The 22,049-nt window shown below is 39.4% G+C and overlaps 1 protein-coding gene across 1 annotated transcript in view; it reads left to right on the top strand.

Annotated features, from left to right (window-relative positions):
- Positions 1-22,049, top strand: part of LOC134909895 (uncharacterized) — a 166,448-nt gene that overhangs the window by 76,561 nt on the left and 67,838 nt on the right. Inside the window, exon 11 of the mRNA XM_063917262.1 lies at positions 5,461-5,508. Within this exon, the coding sequence (XP_063773332.1) occupies positions 5,461-5,508 (48 nt within the window). The remainder of the gene's footprint in view (positions 1-5,460; positions 5,509-22,049) is intronic.

The raw sequence follows: 22,049 nt of genomic DNA, 5'->3' as shown, positions 1-22,049 counted from the left end.
ACACAGCAAAACATAGAGGTTAAAAATTTAGACATATACAAACATATAAGTGAGTGAGAAGAAATAGAGATAAATGTGAATAGATTTAAAAAGCGGCACTACCACATATAACTCCTGATGTGGTGTAGAAATAGAATTTGTAGTGCCCTTGTGGATCCAGATATAATGTCCAATCAGATCACTCAGTTCTATCGATTCAAAATTAATACAGCCTATTTTGTAATTATACCAGTGCACCCTACTAGGCAACTACTTTTCGATTTCCCTCCCTGTCTTTTCCCCTTTATTCATATTAGGGTTCTTGAGTTAAAAGATGACGACTGTTGACTTCTGTGATCTGCTGCTGTATCCCAGAATGCAGAATCTGATCGCCTGTGTGGCCATCAGACATCTGAGTAACTATCAGGTTATGCATAGAGGTGTGCGCCGACCCGTTTTTTAGGTTTTGTGTTTTGGTTTTGAATCTGTATTGGTTTTGCCAAAACCGCCCTTGTGGGTTTTGGTTTTGGATCTGTTTAAAAAAAATCATAAAAACAGCTAAAATCACAAAATTTGGGGGTGTTTTTGTTCCTACAGTATTATTACCTCAATAACATTAATTTCTACTAATTTCCAGTCTATTTTGAACACCTCACAGCTCACACTATTTTGAACACCTCACAGCTCACACTTGGCTTTTTATCCAGTTTAGGCCAAAAGGTTACAACGAGATAGCTGGATGACTAAGCTAAGCAACAGAAGTGGGTGGCACAAACTCCTGGCACATCTAGGTGTGGCACTTTAGTGGCAGACAGGATGGCAGTTTTAAAAACTATGCCCAAAAAAATGCCCCAAAGAGCTAAGATGGAATTGTCTTTGGGCCCTCCCACCCACCCTAATGTATGTAATAAACAGGACATGCACAGTTTAGCAAACAAATCATTTCAGCGACAGAGACTGTCACTTGTGGCTGAAATTATTGGTATGTTTGGGCCCCCACAAAACAATTTTTTAGAAAGACTTCCTCCGTTAAGTAGTTACTTTGAGGATGTTGATGATGAGATGTTAATTACGTTATAATCTTGTACAATAAATCTCATGTCTTCACCGCAAATGACTTAACATGGAGGAGGTGCCTAGATGGCTAACGTTCCTACCTCTACTTAATTTTTCCTTACAAATGGACCCGATGCTTTCATAAACATTGTCAGGACTGGGGTAAAAATAATCCCACACCCAAGAGATGGTTATTTTGGTCCTATGCCCAGGCATCACAATGGCTTTATTTTTATCACGATCAACAACTGCAGCCACCGGTGGCTGACTTACACAAACAACATCATTATCAACATCCTCACTGTCAGATAGTACACACATTTCCCCCTCATCCTGTCCACTTCCACACATGAATCCTCAATTTGTATTATGTCCTCCTCATCAGATTCATCACCCTCCTCAGATTCATCACCATCTTTACTTGTACTGCTGCCCACATGTGCAGATGGTTCAGAAATGGTGGAAGCCAGTGAAAGAGGCTTCTCAATGAGGACAGTGTGAGGAATGTCAGCTGACATGGACACCCCTAAATGTTCCTCAAGAATGTCTGATGGTTCTGATTCTGAATGCCCAGTTTGTCTTACTGACTCTGCAGCTAACTTTTTAATTTTTTTTCTTTACCATTCTAAATTAAATGATTTTACATACCCTGACTTAAGCCCTCTATGCCCCTGGCTATTTGCCTTAGCAGATGACGTTGACGGACTTGCATTGTCAATGTCTTGACTAGTGGCAGCAGCTTCAGCACTAGTAGTAGCCTTCATTTCCATCAACACAAAGTGGGGTTGACCTTCACCGGCAGCATTGCATAAATGAGTCAGAAATATATATAATAGTAATTACACACTGCAGTTGACTTCACCAACAGCATCGCACAAATAAGTCAGACATACAGTATATTACACACTGCGGTTGATTTCACAGACAGCGTTGCACAATACGTTTATGAGTGGGAAATAATATACTGCGATCTGACTGGCAGCGTCACAGTACTTATGAAAATAAAATAAAAATTGTATAGTACACTGGGGTACAGCACAAACAAATAAAAAAAAAAAAATATATATATATATATGTATAATTATATTTTTAGGCTTTTTGTTTTTAGCTTTTATTATTTAAATGTTACACTGGGGCGGAACCCCTGGATGGATGGACAGATCACCCCTTACAGATTCAGCAGACAGAGCACCCCTTTTTCAGATACAGCAGGCAGAGCACCCCTGGACTTATACATCAGACAGGGCACCCCTGGCTGATACGGCAGATCGGGCATCCCTGGACTGATACAGCAGACTTAGCAGCACCCCTGGACTGATATGGCAGACAGAGCACCCCTGGACTCATATGGCAGACAAGGCACCCCTGGACTTATACGGCAGACAGGTTACCCCTGGACGTATACAGCAGACAGGGCACCCCTAGATTTATATGGAAGACAGGGTACCCCTGGACTTATACAGCAGACAGGGTAACCCTGGACTTATACAGCAGACAGGGCCCCCTACAATTATACAGCAGACAGGACATCCCTGGACTTATACATCACACAGGGCACCCCTGGCTGATACGGCAGATCGGGCACCCCTGGACTGATACAGCAGACTTAGCAGCACCCCTGGACTGATATGGCAGACAGGGCACCCATGGACTCATACGGCAGACAAGGCACCTCTGGACTTATACAGAAGACAGGGTACCCCTGGACTTATACAGCAGACAGGGTACACCTGGACTTATACAGCAGACAGGGCCCCTGGACTAATACAGCAGACAGGGCATCCCTGGACTTATACTGCAGACTTAGCAGCACGCCTAGACTGATATGGCAGACAGAGCACCCCTGGACTCATATGGCAGACAAAGCACCCCTGGACTTATACAGCAGACAGGCCCCCCTGGACTTATACAGCAGACAGGGCACCCTGGAATTATACAGCAGACAGGACAACCCTGGACTTATACATCAGACAGGACACCCCAGGGCTGATATGGCAGATCGGGCACCCCTGGACTGATACAGCAGACTTAGCAGCACCCCTGGACTGATATGGCAGACAGGGACCCCCTGGACTCATACAGCAGACAGGGTACCCCTGGACTTATACAACAGACAGGGTACACCTGGACTTATACAGCAGACAGGGCCCCTGGACTAATACAACAGACAGGGCATCCCTGGACTTATACTGCAGACTTAGCAGCACCCCTAGACTGATATGGCAGACAAGGCACCCCTGGACTTATACAGCAGACAGGTCCCCCTAGACTTATACAGCAGACAGGGTAACCCTGAACTTATACAGCAGACAGGGCCCCCTGGAATTATACTGCAGAAAGGACAACCGTGGACTTATACATCAGACAGGGCACCCCTGGCTGATACGGCAGATTGGGCACCCCTGGACTGATACAGCAGACTTAGCAGCACCCCTGGACTGATACAGCAGACTTAGCAGCACCCCTGGACTGATATGGCAGACAGGGCACCCCTGGACTCATATGGCAGACAAGGCACCTCTGGATTTATACAGAAGACAGGGTACCCCTGGACTTATACAGCAGACAGGGTACCCCTGGACATATACAGCAGACAGGGTACCCCTGGACTTATACAGCAGACAGGGTACACCTGGACTTATACAGCAGACAGGGCCCCTGGACTAATACAGCAGACAGGGCATCCCTGTACTTATACTGCAGACTTAGCAGCACTCCTGGACTGATATGGCAAACAGGGCACCCCTGGACTCATATGGCAGACAAGGCACCCCTGGACTTATACAGCAGACAGGGCCCCCTGGACTTATATAGCAGACAGGGCACCCCAGGACTTATACAGAAGACAGGGCACCCCAGGACTTATAGAGCATCAGGGCACCCCAGGACTTATACAGCAGACAGTGTACCCCTAGACTTATACAGCAGACAGGCCCCCCTAGACTTATACAGCAGACAGGGAATCCCTGGACTGATACAGCAGACAGGACATCCATGGACTTATACCGCAGACAGGGCATCCCAGGACTTATACAGCAGAAAGGATATCCCTGGACTTATACAGCAGACAGGGTACCCCTGGACTTATACAGCAGACAGGGCACTCCTGGATTTATGCAGCAGACATGGCCCCCTGGACTTATAAAGCAGACAGGGCATCCCTGGACTGATACAGCAGACAGTACATCCATGGACTTATACAACAGACAGGGCACACCAGGAAATTATACATCAGATAGGGTACCTCTGGATTGATAAAGCAGACAGGGCACCTCTAGACTGATATGGCAGACAGGGCACCCCTGGACTTATACAGTAGGGTACCCCCGGACTGATATAGCAGACTGTGCCCCAATGGACATATACAGCAGACAGGGCATCCCAGGACTTATCCGGCAGACAGGGCACCCCTGAACTTATACAGCAGACAGGGTAACCCTGGACTGATACAGCAGACAGTGCTCCCATGGACATATATACGGCAGACAGGGCACCCCTGGACTTATACATCATACAGGGTACCCCTGGACTTATACAGCAGACAGGGAACCCCAGAACTTATACAGCAGGCAGAGTACCCCTGGACTGATACAGCAGACAGGGCAACCCCTGGACTTATACTGCAGACAGAGCACCCCTAGACTGATAGCGCCGATCACTGGGGACTTTTATAAAATCCAAAACCCATGACAATCTGACAGCGGGATAATGATGTTTTGTCTCGTTTTGGGTTCTGAGGAAAGTGGGAAGTACCAAGCCAGACTCGGATACTGGATCGGATCGCAAATTTCGGGAAGTTGGAAGTACCAAGCCGGACTCGGAACCGAACCCCCTTATCTCTAGTTATGCAGGATGTCCAGTTATTTCATACTGCAGAGGCAAGACACAGGCCATGCCCTCAGCATGTCTACAAAATGGGTCACTTATTTGTAAAACACTTCTTTTTGCAACCACTGCCCTAAAAAATGCCCCATTTTGTCAGCATAGGGTACTGCGAGTGATGTCGCAGAATGAGATCTGCACATGCATATTGAATTTGTACACTTACATCAAATAACGTACATCTCTGAATCAGGCCCAAAGTAAAAAAAGGAATTTTAGTAAACATCAGTTTTGCATTGAAATGCAAACTATATTAGTATTCATAATTTACATTCCTTCAAGTATACAAATAAAATTTGGGATATAGGATCATGCAGAATTAAAACAATAGGAAAATGAAAATATGGGGAAATGAAAACAATTTAATGCAGGATTATGTGCTGTACAATGTTAGATTTAAAAAACAAAACAAAAAAACTATGCCTTAAGGCATCTAGCTTACTTGAAATTCTTTACATAATGTTAAATGATTATTAAAAGCAAGCTTCTTATGTGTTACAGATCATTACAGATAATCAAAATCCTCATTATACTTTTTTCCAGTGCAAGATGTCTTCAAGGCTGAAAAATCTGCTATTGAACAAAAGTCATGTATGTAACCTTGTAACTTATGCATACTATTTTACATATAAAATATATTCAGTACCTAAAAAAATAGAACCTTTTTCTTTGGTAAAATAAAATATGTAGCTACAGAGATTTCTATGTACATTGTTTTCTACAAAATCAACTACATTAAATCTTGCCTGTAGTCAGGGCAGGACTGGCCATCTGGCACTTCTGGCAAATGCCAGAAAAGCCAAAAAAACCTGATCATGCATTCTGGCCTAATGAGGAGCTGACTGGTTGGTACTTTATCTCCATCCACTTTATCTCTGTCCAAGGCTTAGTAATTAGACCCCTTTATCTCAGTCCACTTTATCTCTCTCCACAGCTTAGTATATAGACCCCTAAGATAGTATATTGGTTTAAGCATTGCTGTTTTATAGTCCGAATGGTAGCTCAGAATCTTTGGAGTCTCTCCAATCTATTTTGTATTGTATTTACTTCATAAATATAATAAACATAATATTATTTATGTGACCTTATTAATGGAAATGTTGAATAAATTAAGAAAATGAACATGATGTTTTGGTGCTATTTTGATGATGCTTAAATGCACCTATCAACCAAACTTTTTGTAGTTTCAGACAGTACTATAATTAAAATATTTTTTTTCCTTTTTAATTTCCACTTTTTTTTAGTATATTTATTATGTGGTTATTTTCCAAATGTACCTTAATACATGTGTTCTGTAAATTTTGCCTTCTAGCCATGTCAAATAACACATCAAGTATGTTGTTGTGAAGAATTGAGAAATGAAGATTACGTTAAAATCATGTTCTCTCTGCAAAATATTTTGCTTTGACTTTAATGTTTTTTTTTTATATGGTCACAGAAATATTTAAATAATTTGAGTTTCCTTTCACATTGGCATCAGCATTTTATACTGTAGATAAAAATGGAAATTGCTGCTAATTGTAGCAGTAATAACAAATGGTGAGAAAAACATAAATCATAATGGCAAATTAGAGATTAGATTAATGGTACTCTATAAAGGCTTGTCTTGTCATAGGAAATACTGTATATAGTTGACATAATACTGAATACTAGAATATGAGACCTACAGAGGATATCAAGAAGAGTATGTACATAACAGACTGATTTATTTTAGCTGTTAAATTACAAGATTATTATAGCTAGAGATGTGCGGGTTCAGATTTACTCTGTTCCTAACGCCAAAATTAACTCATTTTTGGATTAATCCGGATTTTTTTTATTGGCTATCCAGAACACATGACATCCTAGAGCCAATAAGTTGCCGTTTTGAGATCCAGATAAATCCGAACTGCACAGCTCTAATTGTATCACATGTCTTATATATGGAAATGTATATAAAATAAGAAAATACAGTGTCATGCTAATGCATAATAAAAAAAATGAGTGGAGTACTCATGGTTTTGACACTAAGATTTTTTTTCTGTGATTTTTCTAAGATTTTTATTTTAAAATATTTAAAAAAAAAATAGTAGAAATGGACAGTAGTGTAGTTTATGTAGTCAGAGCATAGACATTTTAATAACAGAGGTGGCCTGTACTCATTGTAATGAGAGTGTGTTTCATACTATGAGGACTAACTCTACATCTGTGGAAGAACTACCTCTGAGGCAAATCCTGAGTTGAAAGGAGCTACTCACAATATTGTTATTTAGATAAACCTTTCACAATGGTGTCTACAAATAACAGATTCTCAAAGTACATTTTTTACTGCCACCTGATTTTACGGGGGCCACATGGAATTACTTAGATAATAAAAATGAATGATGAACTAGAGGCTAAAATTCTTTTCATTAGGAATTTCTATTAAATGACACAAGCCAAAGTCAAGCATAAAAGGGAACAAAAATGTGTTTATATGGCTGCTCAATTTAAATATTGTAAAGTGTAAAGCTGCCTCGGGTGAATTAAACTGTAACCACCAGAATTAAGAACAATTAAATAATCAAGGGCTTACTTAAAGAGGATATCAAAAACTTTTATAGTTAGCTTAGTTTAATTTTTCTAAATAAGCAATCTATGTGTCCAATATAATAAGCCATATCTCCAACAAAAATGGCGCTTACTGCATGCAAGGATTTAGAATTTATTATTTATCAAAGCCCCATGCTGGTGATAACTATCACTAGCCTTCATCAGGGCATCCTACAGTATATTACTTCCCCATGCTTTGTCTCCTTATCATGGACAGTGGCTGAAGCAGGGTTACCTACAGTAAAAAAAAAGATGTATTATTACAATGTAACGTGTTTCCTTTTTTTTTTTTCTTTCTTTGATTCTGTACATGTATTTCTTTTTCAGTAAACTTTATGGCATATTTAATTAGCATCAGGGTTTACCCCATGGCTAATTGCTAGCTAATTACCCTGCAGTAAGGGTATTCAATTAAATAATCTTTTTCCCAAGCCCAAAATTAAGGATTACCATCATCATGGGGTAAACCCTTATGGCTAGTTGCATATCCCTGGTTTTTTTCTATTGAATCTGGAGCTGGATGCCCAAATTAGCCATGAAGACAGCTCATGCATGCACTGATAGACTATTGACTGACCTGACAAGTCGGAAGGTACTTAATACCTCCAGTCAGTGTTGCCAGTTAACTTAGAATCTTGCAGCAGCTAGGACTTTTTTATATATAACAATCTTTGTTTTAGTGGGGTTTTAATAATTTGACCCCTTAAATAGAAAACGATTCCAATTGAATATATATTGAATAATACTCTTTACAAATGTATATACTATAGTCCTTTATGAGCTTTTCTCAGATCTAAACATTTGCTTATATTTGATACACAAATTGTTGGCCTTGGCTTGCTATTACAGCAAGTTTAGGATGCATATTTGTTGCTGTAATCTCCTGCAAAACTCTAAATGTTAAATGAGATAATTAATACCTGAGACAAAGAAAAACTGCTAATCTGTCATTTCCATGACAACATTAATGAAGACAACTCAATGGCTTCTGTTTACTGGACAGTGTGCTGACCAATCACATTCTATCATGTTTGTACACCAGTCTCCAAACTTATTTATTGATCATTTATTTGATGATATATAGCCAAAGTTAGCAAACTACACTATAAGCAAAATTATTTTGATTTATCTAGTGTAAATAACTTTTCCAAGTCTATTAAAAATATTTTAGAGAAAATGGTGAAATAGAGAGGAAGTGCATGGCACCAGCATTTTTCAGTCCGGCTAAAGGATTTTTTCACCACCACAAAGCAAACTGTACTGTAGTTACAAATATTCAGTCCACCAACAAGGAGGATCTTGGGCTGCCAGGGATCTTTAGTCTAGGAACACTCACCTTATCCATGATATAGCAGCTCTGTCCTATCCATATCCATAGTTATTTTAAAATAAGTTAGTACTGCTCTTCTTAAAATAACCAGTTTTGGCATGGTCTGTGGGTTCCCTATGCTTTGCTAAATGTGTACAAGCGTGAAGTATAGGCGATATGACTGGATTATTTGATATTATAATTTGGACATAGGACAATGTTGCATCCTGGAAATACACATGTACAGTAACTAGATGAGGAATGTCATAGTGCTGTGATCATCTAATGTACATACATCCATAACTGGAACATGAACAAACTGGTGATCAGCAGCATGCCAACACCTAAATAGGCATCAAAGTAATTTAACCAAAGCTAATCCCCTTCCCTTTATAACACGACTACAAGACTGAGATCCTTGCAGGATTGTTGCACTCCAGTGCCTATAATGCTGCCATGTATTCCTGCTTGGTTTTCCACATAACACATTTGGCTTGTCTGATTACCTCCTCCAGCTCTGACTTTTTAGTTTCTGACTCTCATCATGTCTCTGTTTCCCACCATGGTACCCAACCATTAGTATCCTCTTTTTCCTGCACTTTCATTTACCAGCAGATACATTTCCACTGTAAACACATCACTAACTTTAAGATAAAGGGGACTGTTAGGGGTATAGTTAATAACACACTTGCTAGGTCACTTACAGTATGTTTATGGTAGAATATACAAGGGAAAAACATGACAGTAAAGTTACACTAACACTATTTGTTTTTCATTGGTCATCCAAAGATCTATTATTGAGAGAAGGTAATTCTCTCATTAGAAATATATTTTATTTTGCTATAATTGGTATTTTTACTATTTCTGTACTGCACAAAACAATATTACATGTACACATTCATTTATGTTTAAAAATGAATGTTGTTGTAATGATATTTACATCATTAGCTTTCTACAGCTTTAGTACCAGTTATTTCAAACAAGCTCAAGTAAATAGTTTTTTTCTAAAGATTCATACACTATATGATAATTAAGTTAATGAGTTTTGTATGAAGGCAAAACATTCAGCATGATATCTGCAGTACTTTTAATCTGTGCTCAGCTTAGGTGCTGTACTATACATTAAGTAATTGGATAAAGGTGCAATCCCTTCATGCAATGTTGTTTTAACGGGTGGTCTTCAGGTTGCCGGCGGCCGGGCTCCCGGCGACCACCATACCGGTGCCGGAATCCCGACTGCCGGCATACCGACAACTTTTCTCCCTCTTGGGGGTCCACGACCTCCCTGGAGGGAGAATAGATAGCGCGGCACGTGTAGCGCACCACCGTGCCCGCAGCGTGGCGAGCACAGCGTGCCCGCAAGGGACTCATTTGCGCTCACCCGGCTGTCAGTATGCCGGCTGTCTGGATTCCGGCACCGGTATGCTGGTCACCAGGAGCCCAACCGCCGGCATACCATACTACACCCGTTTTAACATCATAGTAAATTTAAAGACCTGACCACTAGAAGACACTTCTCACCCACTACATGGTAAATTGATTTGTTTCCCTTGTAAAGGCATAAAACCTTAAAATGTATAATAAACTATGGATTGACCCTTAAAAAATACTGTGTAATGCTACATACTGATTGCATGTGAATATTTACAGGATATACCCATTGCATTAATAGGTTATATAACACTAAGAATAGTAGAACTTCAGTGTCAGTGTGTACTGTGCTATTAATTTAAAGATGCTTTCATATGCTGCTCTGTAACTGTCTTTAATCATATTGGTTTTTGACTTGATTGTGTAATTGTAATGAAAAAAGCCTGTGCTAAGCAAATAATTATGTACTGTGTAAATTCTGCAAGCGTTAATGCCTTATAATCATTTACTGTTATTAAACTTTTTTTTGTTAGAAAACAGCAGTATGGCTATTATTTTTATACATTTTTTCTTCAACCATTGCTCATACTGATACAGTATGTAGATTACATGTATTTGGTTACTGTAATAAGTACAGTAATTTAAGGCAAATTGTGCAATTTTGTCCCAGTACTGCTACCAAATAGCTGTTCAAATGGTACTGTACAGTCTATCATTAAATTGGCTAATAGAATTTTTACCTTTTCTAGTTTGGATTGTGCGTGGTATATAAAACAATATATAATGGCTTATTATGGGCTTACTATCGTTTAACAGCAATGGTTTACTATTTGCTTTTACCTGCCATTCTATATCTTTTAATAAATATATTAGTTTATTTTCTTCCATTATTTAAACAATGTATTTACAGTATATCATCAATCAGCCAGCGTAGTTTAATTTCTTTTGATTATGAGTCTAAGCTGTTCTTTACAAACATTTATATCCAATGCAATGAGCAAACCAGAGTTGTGGCAATGGAAACATGCAACTTTGCCTAATGCTTTAAGATAAAGTATACAGTGGTTGAGGGATCTGGTCTTCATAGCAGCACTGACCTCTGCCTGCTCAAAGAGAATGAATTCTATGCAGAGCATTGATGGTTTTCACTATTGACCAGGGACATGCAGTCAGGGGAGGCAGTGCCTCCCCGTCATATTTCTCCATGGGTTTGACTATAAAAAATTGCCTATGCCATGTGTTACCCGGTGCTCTCCTGTGCCCTATTTTACCCTGTGCCTCCTGTGCCATGTGTTATCCTTTGCCCCTCCTTTGTCATTTGTTAACCTGTGCCATGTGTTACCCTGTGCTATATATAAGCCTGTGTCCCCATGCCATGCATTATCCTGTACCATGTGTTATCCCGTGCCCCCAGTGCTATATGTTACCCTGTTCCTTTTGTGCTACAGTATTTATTAGTCTGTGCCTCCTGTTACCCTGTTCATCCTGTCATATGTTAGCCTGTACCACCCCGTGCTATGTGTTATCCTGTGCCACCCAGTGTTATACATTACCCTATGTCCTCATATGCTATGTATTACATTGTGCCATGTGTTACCCTCTGCATCCCTGTGCCATGTGTCACCCTGTGCTCCCCTGTGCTATGTATTACCTTGTGCTATGTGTTACCCTGTACCCCCTTGTGCCATCTGTTACCCTGTGTCCTCCATGCTATGTATTAGCTTGTGCCATCTGGTACCCCACTGTGCCCATTACTGCACTGCTTGCATAGGGGATGGGCTTTATATAGAGTGGTATTTGGAGTAAATCTTGCTCTGATACTAGCCAGTGCCTCCCCAGCCATTGTCCTCACCACACGTCACTGTCATTGACATGGCCAGCATTCTGAACAGGCTATTTACATCATGAAGAAGCAGTGTGAGCTGCTGCTTTGTAATGAATCCCCCATGGACAACAAAACTGGGTAAAAGTTGTTAATCAGTATTTTTCAGAGATCCAGCATGATGCTGTACATATCTTCCAATGGTTGTTTAAAATAAAATTAATTTGAAAAAATATTTTCTATTTAAAAAATCAACATACAATGTCCTTTATTCTGAAATAATTATGTTGGGCCTAAAAATGACCCTGTGTAATAGCATAAGGTGCATGGCATTATGCTTGTCCAATAATTTAAAACTAAACTCAGAAATTATAATAGCTGCATAAGAGCAATAAAATTACTAACTAAAAAGGAAGTGTTACCTTTGGTAAAAAGCTGCAAAAATGAACAATCAAAGTAAAACTACTAAACATTGCATGACATGTACGGTTCCATGCTACTGCTGTATCATCTCATCTAAATAAATGAACCTCTTAATTTCAGTTCCTCCCTTCCAATCTCATTCTCACATTATTTATATTAACAGATACAACATTGCAACTAAAAATAGAACCTTACTTGTCATTAAAAGTTAAGTCTAAAAGTTTTTTTGGGGTTTATAGAATACTTAAACACTAAAATGGAATTTTAATAATAAAATTAAATTAAATCAATAATAATTGTTTTATACCATATTAGTGCTGTTTCCTCTTTAACTCTTGAATATTTTAAGATTTTATTGTGGATTAATCTATACTGATAGATATAATTTGCCTTTAATAATAAGACATTGTATTTATGTTTTAATTTCCTGCTGCTATTGCTTGTTCTGTGCAGCAAGAACAAAACAGTATATGTGAATAAACACCTTTCCCATTGACGCCTAATTGCCGAGCATGTTTTGATTGATGGCCTTGAAAATCCAATATTACTTCAACCTTCCACACAGTGAATAAAAGCCTCAAATATGTTTGTTTAATGGCCTTGAAAATGTTAGATCATTTAAGTTGCTTTGCTTTGTTTGCTGGGCTATCAGCCATACAAGTGCAAGACATTAACCCATCAATCAACCTTCACAATGCTACAATAAGTGTTTTGCCTCTCTGATAAAAGATAAACACAATTTATCAGCATTAAGCATAAACTTGAACTGAACAAGCAAGCAAAAATTCTTGTATTTTTATTTTCAGTTTGACTTGAATGTTTATTATTTAAATTTTGTAAGCATATAAAGGTGCATAATGAAGATGGCACATTGTAAAACAACCATATAAGAATGTGGCAAGCGATCAACCAACTTAAGATGAGATATGGTGGGAAATATTATAGTTTCCAAACTAGCAAAAGTTGATGATTTTGCCATAATAATTAAATTAAACATTTTATATAAGGGCAAAACCAGGTTGGGTATGCCTTTAAAAAATGTGCTGCTTTTAATTCACTGCAAAATTTCTACCAATTTGTAATTTTGGTGGTCGAGGTGAGGAGAGACTGGCTGTTAAAAAAGGAAGTGGGATTAAGAGAGGTTTAATGGAGAATGGGAGAGACAAGAGCATGTTTAAGGGATGAAGCGAAATGGAGATGAGGAGAGAATGAAGAAGATAAGGTGATGGAGAAATTGGATATGGCACAAAGATGGAAAAAGATGAGGATGAGGAAGTTACTGAGACACTGACTATGACTGTGCTTTGTATTATACAACTTCCCTCTTACCTCTTATTGATTGTGATGTCGATCAAATTCTCTATACAATACCTCATTCTGCTCTAAATAAGAAATTAGAGAAAACATAATTGTGACACAGTTGTTAAATTATTTATCATTTATGGTGCTTAGGATGACATAACAAATGCATATGCACAGTTGTGTTGTCCAACAAGGAACAGGGAATTTTTTTTACATGTAAAGTAATAATTGAAAAATGTGATACACGATTGAAGTGTTAGAGTCTTTTTTTAGTATTTAAAGACAGTAGGTAGTACAGCTTAAATACAACAGAAATAATCTAAAAATGATAGCTGCAGAAAAGAATTTCTTGTTGGAAATTAATTGGCAATTACTTTTTCCTTGCAAATAATTCTATTGTGTATTTACCCTTGGAACTGAAGAATCCCTTTTTCTGTGATTTTTGTGAAATATTTGTATCTTTCTTCCAGTTGAAGAGTATGTTTCCTATCGAGTCCAAGTTATGAAATACTCATTAGCTATATCTAAATATTAACCTTGGATATCTTTATATAGTAATAATTTAAAACATAATCCCTCAATTCCTTTTATTAATAAAGCTGCTACCTCTCACATCTATAAAAAAAACTCCCACATAACCTGGAGCTGTTTCAGAGTCATAAGCAAAGCACCTACATTGGTGATTATTCAAACTGCACATATGTCTTGGGCTGCACAAAGCAAAATTTGTATATCTACAGAACCTGAGGGTAGCATGGAATTCAGTTTGATATAACTAGTTGTTTAACGAGTGAAACTTTAATAAGTGGCAATGGGGCATTTACAGTTACAAAAGTGTGGCATGGGCATGTAGATACAATTATGGGATATTCAGATTGAAAGTACTCCTGTATGCACCAAGGATAAGGCTAGTGCAAATATGCACTGGCAAGCAGATACAAAGGGGAAGGCACAGCAATATAGATTTTGGCCATTTCTGAGAACAGGTATAAATCTATAACTATTTTCAAGCATGCTCGACTCAAGCTCCCACTTTCAGTACAATATTTAATCAGCACCTCTGACTTCAAAATGGCAACTTTTTTGTAAAACAAATCAACATACAATACAATCAACTCACATTATTATGACTAACTTCTAACAAAGGCTACATAATAGGTGAAAAACGAAAGTTTCTGTAGAAATTTATTTTTTATTTTCCTGGAAATGGTCAGAAAGCTTCAGATAAATGCATGGACATAGTTTGACCTGGAGTAAACATATTTTAGTCTTTTTTTTGGAGCTCTCTTACAATGCCATCTTGTGACAAAGGGGTTTGTAATAAAACGTATTTGCAACATTGTAGTTGTAAATAGAAATACTCAAATCACTTCTGGTTCGATTATTGAACTGTTTTGGCAAATCAGTAGAAAAAAAATCTGTATCTACATTTTTTGAATACTAGAATTGGTTGTAAAAAAATTAGAAAATAAACCAATTCAGACACGGGGGTATCTTATGAGCCACGGTAATTTGCTGCACAAAAAAAACAGGCTTTTTATTCTGATAAAAGCCTGATGGTCAATTCAAAATAACCAAGTAGAGCCTATTTGTTTCATATGGCAAATTACCCCTAAATGCCCAAAAACACATAGGGTCCACAAAGCCAAAAAAATTGTCAATCATTGGGGATTTGTTTTGCCAGCCTGAGACAGGCAAAACCAAATCCCCACTAAGCGATGGCATTGGGTATAATAGGATAGCCCCAGTCGAGTCAATTAGCCATGATAAATTACCATGGCTAATTGGATACTGCCCCATGTTTCAATCTGCTCAACAATATTCAAATTGGTCACATTTATGTGAGCCAGTTAGCATGCATTCTAGTTAAATTTGAATAATGTGGACATATTTTTTTATTGTGAATATCACAAGTATGAACAGCATACCAGAAACTGTGAATTATTAAGATTGACAGTGTTTAAACATTTATTTATTTTTAAATATAATAATTAATATAACAAATTTTAATGAAAAACCTTCAATATGTTCTGCGAATCTTGAACATGAGTCACAAATTTTAAATTGCAAGTTCAAAAATGGGGAAATTGCCAATTGTACCATGAACAGGGGGATTGAACCAGTGAAAATAACTGAAAATCAAGTCCCTAGATATAAATGAGCAACTGGAAATACTTGGGTCCACTGAGAAAATGCAAAAGAGATAGCTGCACGCCAATCAGGCACTGGTTGCTGTCAGTTTAGAAAGTGGTCACACATGAGAAAATAGATACGATGGACAGCTGGATGATAGTTGGAAAAAAGGTAAAGAGAATAGTGTTAGGGAGGTAAATTCTAGCTTAGCATACACCAATAAATATTGAATTTGGCTGTTTTTGTCCATACAGGAATCACTTTACTGCAGTAGAATACTTCCATTAGCAAACCGGGAAATTACTATTCTGATACAGAATGGAATAGTAATGCAGAGATGTGCAGTCAGGGGAGGCAGTGCCTCCCCTGTCATTAATGATTAAAATAATACAGAGAAGATACTTATGACACATATTCTGTGTCATAAGTATCTGCTTCATATTATTTTAAACATTTTGACTTTTAAATTGACTTTGGGAGGCACCGATAGTGGTGCCTCCCGTAGTCAATAATTTGCCAAGAAGTTATTGTACAAATGCGCTGCCTATTATGTGAATGCAGCCCACTAATAAACAAGGAACCTTCACACAAAATTCCAAGAATAAACCACAAAGAAAAACAAACGTTAAAAGTAGGCGCAAACACTAAAAATAAGTCCTTACATAAATATCCTTATGAACGGACAGGAGTCAGATCTTGGATTGGTGTATAATTCGTGTTCTTGGATCCCTTGTCCACAAAGCCTCAATAATATGGAGTACTTCTTTTTCTCTGTGATCTGCACTATGACCTCTTCCTCTTTATTGAGAAAAAGAAGTACACCATATTATTGAGGCTGTGTGGACAAGGGATCCAAGAACACGAATTATACACCAATCCAAGATCTGACTCCTGTCCGTTCATAAGGATATTTATGTAAGGACTTATTTTTAGTGTTTGCGCCTACTTTTAACGTTTGTTTTTCCCGTAGTCAATAAGACGGGGGACAAAGCAGGGGGCTGGGCCATGCTGCGGTCTGTAAAAGCCCATTGGAAATAAATGAAGAAGAGGCACCATTATAAGTGCCACTTTGACACAGGGATGTGCTTCCACCCATGAAAGCACGCCCCTGTCAGGGAGGAGGTATGTGATTGGCCAGCAAATCCGTCACTGGATCCGCTGTCAATCATCACTGAGTGGAAGTGGGCATATGTGGCGGCAGTGCGGATGTTGGTGGCGGCAGTGTGTGCATAGCGGCAGTGTGGGCATTAATGGCGGTGGAGATGCGGCTGTTAGCAGCAGGTCTGGATCCAAGAGGATCCAGTCCCTGCCTGCAATTTACAATTTTGAGTTTGGCAATGTTGCCAATTTCAAAAATGGTGCTAAGGTGCCATTTTTAAAATTCAAGATGGCCACCACGAGCCAATCACGGCTCGCTGCATCATCACCCAGCCCCCTCTGGCTGACTTATAAGTCAGCGCGAGGTAGCGGCTATCAGTCCGACGGTGGAGGAGGAGCAGAGAAGAGCTCCTGAAGCCAGAAGATGCAGTAGAAGTCCTGGATTGTCGGCAGCTATGCAAAAGATCTTAACAGCCACCGCCCACCAGGTGAAGATGCCTAGAAGCCTTGGGGAGGCGGCAGCCATGCAAAAGAGTTGTGCCTAAAGGCTGCTGCCCACCCAGGTGAAGACGGAAGATGCCTGGAAGCCCTGGGGGGTGGCGGCCATGCAAAAGAGCTGCCCAAAGGCCGCCGCCCACCCAGGTAAAGACAGAAGAGTCTTGGAAGCCCTGGGGAGGCGGCGGCCCCCCAGGTGAAGACAGAAGACTTCAGAAGTCCTGGGGAGGCGGCAGCCATGCAAAAGAGCTGTCCAAAGGCCGCTGCCCCCCAGGTGAAGACCCTGTACAATAAACTTTTAAAAAATATATGTTGTGTATTTCTTTTAATATTTTCTTTACAGGAGGACTACAGGTGCCAGTGGGCACTTTATTGATGGGCATGCAAGTGCCAGCATGCTGGAGCAGGTTTGCAGGAACCTGTAGGCTGCCTGTAAAGAACAATATTAGCATGGCATGAAACCTGCACCCACCGCCACCAGGGGTGTGGGGCATAGCACTGGGCTTTCAGCCCAGTGCTGGTTGTTGCACGGGAGGGGAGACCCCATAAAATTTTTCTTGGGTCCCCACTTTCCGAGGAATTCCAACGCTGGGCTTACTGGTTTGGGGGGAGTTTAATGTGATAGCAGGGGGACCCCACACTGAATGTCTCCCCTGCTATGGCATTACTCCCCCTGGATGGTTCAGCCTGGTGCTGGTTTTTTGTTAAATATGGGGAACCCCATTTTTTTTATACTGGGGGGGCTAGTGAATCATCCAGTGCCTCCCCAGTCACTGACCTCACTGCATGTCACTGCAGTAATGTAATGAAAGTCATAAAGGTGCTTGAGGAAAGAGTTTAATCACTAGAAAAATACATTTTCATCATCAAAAGTACAAAATAGATTGCTATCTCCTGGGTAACACATATTGTATATTGACTCAAATTGTGGGGAGGTGCTGGGAAAAACTCAGTAGACATTTTAAATGTTGGTACCAAAGTTAGAAACTACACAGAAAGAGTTAGAAAGCCACAGACAGGTTTAAATAAATTAGACTGTAAATTAAAATCTAACCCTATCACATGCTAACTGGGAACTGGGAGGGTGTCTCTTTCTGTTACAGGTTACACAGCGTGTGATACAGGTTACCGGTGGTTGGGATGCCGGCGGTTACATGACCGAAACCAGCATCTTTACCATGAGAATGCCGACAGAGGATGGGGTAATTATTTTTCCCATCCCCTAACCCTAACTGACCTGTGGTGGCAGCTAGGGCTAAGACACAGGGGGTAGCAGCTCAGGGTTAAGACACTAAGGTTGGCAGCTAGGGCCAAGAGTTGGGGGGTGGCCGCTACAGTTAACCCCATTCCCTAGTGCCTAACCTTAACCCCCCTCCCCCCCGGGCCCTATCCCCCACAGTGACCCTGATATTTACCTTTGGGATGCCGGTGTTCAGTGTTCCAGTGTTGGGATTCCGAGTGGTAACGGGATTCCGCCATCAGTGTAACGACCACCAGCATCTGTAACTGTAACTGGTGGGTGTAGATAGAAATTGTGTGCAAAATAATGTTGAAATGGAATAGAGTTTAGTCTAGCAAAAAGATGGTTTAGAAGGAAGTTTTAATTGAGACATTAATTGAGGTACAAAAAGCAAAATATTGCAGTAAGACAAAGTCTAGTTTCATATGCTAAACAAAATGACACTGGGAGCGAATAATGATATAGATTTGGCTAGATTAAGAGTCATTATGGAGTTTAAAAAGATGCTGTATAGCATTTTTAGGAAAGATAGATAGGGGGTAGGTGTTTGTATGTAATAAATGAGCAAAATATAATGACCTTTACAAATGTGGTCCTCCTAAGGGTTGTTTTAAATATGCAGAAATTTATTAGAACAAGTGTTTCCTCCAAAGGAAAACTATTTTTAGTTATATTAAAACTTGCTATCTAAATAAAAAAAAATGTGGGATTAAGTACAATTCGCTAATTTTCTTTCTTATTTTATTTATTAAATTTTTGCTTCATTCCTTGTGTTTCCGTAATGTTCAGTCCCTATTAGTTTTACTATTTAAATGCTCTCTTCTGCCCCTCAAGTACATTTATATTTAATCACAGTAGTTACTTTTGTTCATAGATTTTCTATTGCCATATGATATGTATTTGTAACATTATTTATTTAAAATATTTAAAAAAATTCCAGTTTGGTCTCCATGCAGTCTTTACAGTATGTAAATATATTTTTTGGTAAATATTTTGTAGAATACAGTTTTTATAGGGAGATACTTGAAACACAGGTCAAATGTTGCCACATTGTGATCACTGTTCAATAAAAGCCCCCTCATCTGCACTTTTTTCTTTTCATCTCTATCCACAAAGGAAAAAACAATTACCAGAAACAGGCTGTGTAGTAGTACTTTTTGTACACCAGTAAATGTTACCTGTTTAGTACATGATGAGAGACAGTGATGCCTAAACAAAATTAACACAGAAAAACACCTGGCCCAAATAACATCTATGCACATTCTCTACATGAAATAGATTAGTAAATAATAGAGTACTATTTTTTTTATCATACTCCCTAATAACCAGGTTGGTGCTACAAGAGTATGGTAAAGCAGGCAAATAGACCAATATATAAAAAGAGGACTAAACTGGAATTAGAGAACTAAATCTGTAAGCCTTGTGAAATGTATTATTTATCTGAAGCAACATTTATGGATGCCAGGGACACTGGGAGATCAGTTAAGACCCAGTAGAAGGTGTGAGCACAGTCCTTTGATGTGTCTGCTTCAGCACTACAAGTGTGGTACCCCGGGTGTTGGTGTGGGAACAGAAAAGTTAGGTTTATATGGTATAGTAAAGTTTAGATGGCATTTCCAGTTGATCTTACTTCATCTTTAGAAACGACTCCAATATCCAAGAGCTCAACATTCACAGCCTGTAGCAGAAAGGATTGCCCCATGCACATAGTTAAATGCCACAATGTGACAGCCTTGATAAACAGAATAATGAAGTTGATTTCATAAAGGGGATGTAAGTGGATATGAGCCCAGGGCAGGTCACTATATAGAGAAAATAAAAATCTCCATACAAATGACAGGCAATTTGGCACAAATGAAATATGACAAATGTAAGATAGTGATGTGCAGTATGATACCAGATAGGCAATGGGCAATAATCCCCTTGAATAGTGTAAGAGGCTTATTTTGTTAAATGCTGCAGCTTCTCTTGGCTATGACTCAGGAAATATTTTCTCAATTCAACTCTAGCACACAATAACCTTTGAATGTAAGGACATAGCAAATAGTGCTCATCAGACTAGCAGAACTGTATAATAATCATTTAGTTTAAAGTGAACACAAAGTTCTTTCTTTGTAGCACTCTTTTGCTACATGGTCACTGTCCTATAACATGCATGTACTTGTTATCCACAAAAGATAAAGTTAATAGCATTAGCATCTATTGCTGGTCTTTCTTGATTCCAGAAAACATTAGCTTTGCCTATCAAGTGATAAAGCACAATAAACAAAGTTTCACTTTTATTAGCACAGTTATATACAGCATTCAGATATATCAATAGCTCAGTCTTACGTGTACTTTATTCAGTTTATAATTCTCTCACAAAATAGCTTCCTATCTTTGCAATAATAGATTTAGTAATTGGCTCAAAAGTATTTCAGACAGGACATATATCACTCTGTAAGCATATTCAAAGCATATTCTCTAGTTCAGTCTCTTGCAAATATTACAGTTATTCAGCATTGTGATACACTTTCAATGGAGATCTCAGTACTGTCAAACTGTTTCCAAATTCCTCATTCTCACTGCTGGCATTTCTGATGTGGTCCCATCATACTGTCAGCAGGATTTAAGAGGTACTTGGCAAAACTTCAGCATTGTCACTTGTCAAGTCCTGGCTCATGGAGCAGCAGCACCTCACCCCCCTCTCCAGTTCTGCTCCTTGCCATCACTCAGTTGCCACTGTATACTGTACATTGGAATTTCTATAATGGGTGCAATGTGTACGGTGCATATGGGCCCCTGGGGGGCCAACACCACACACATTGCACCCATCTTGTAACACTTACCTCTCTGGAGTCCCACATTGGGCGGTGCAGCCACCATGAAAATCACAGCCAAAATGGCCACCAAGCATGTGCAGTAGTGAAATTAGTCTCCTTAACATGTCGGGCGTAATGTTTCCAGAGACCTGCACATGCACAGTAGATTCGGGTACAATGTTCGGACACTCCTGACTGTATATGTGCAACCTGTTTACTTTCCTTTTGCTTGTCCCTTTTTGGCTGTCTGCTGTCACTTAATTACAGCTTCCCATATTGTAATGTTCCATTGGCTCTTATGAGATCCTCGGGTATTAGACAAGGAAATAAAGTAAATATACTGTATACCAGAGGTGTTTTAAGAGAAGAGGGGACCCACGTGCACCCTCCATCATGGGCCCCCTCCTCACTGGCAGCAGTAGACTCTGGCAAAATGCTACTGCACATGCGCAGGTCTCCGGGAACATGACGGTGGCGCCTTGTTCCCAGGTACACCTCCATTGCGCACGAGCAAATCATTGGGAAATGGCCACAGTGGACATTTTCTGATTGATTTGTGTCCGCAGA

This window comes from Pseudophryne corroboree, chromosome 4 (genome assembly GCF_028390025.1).
Source record: "Pseudophryne corroboree isolate aPseCor3 chromosome 4, aPseCor3.hap2, whole genome shotgun sequence".
NCBI lineage: Eukaryota > Metazoa > Chordata > Amphibia > Anura > Myobatrachidae > Pseudophryne > Pseudophryne corroboree.
The sequence above is the reverse complement of the archived record's forward strand: the minus strand, read 5'-3'. Positions and strand labels throughout refer to the sequence as shown.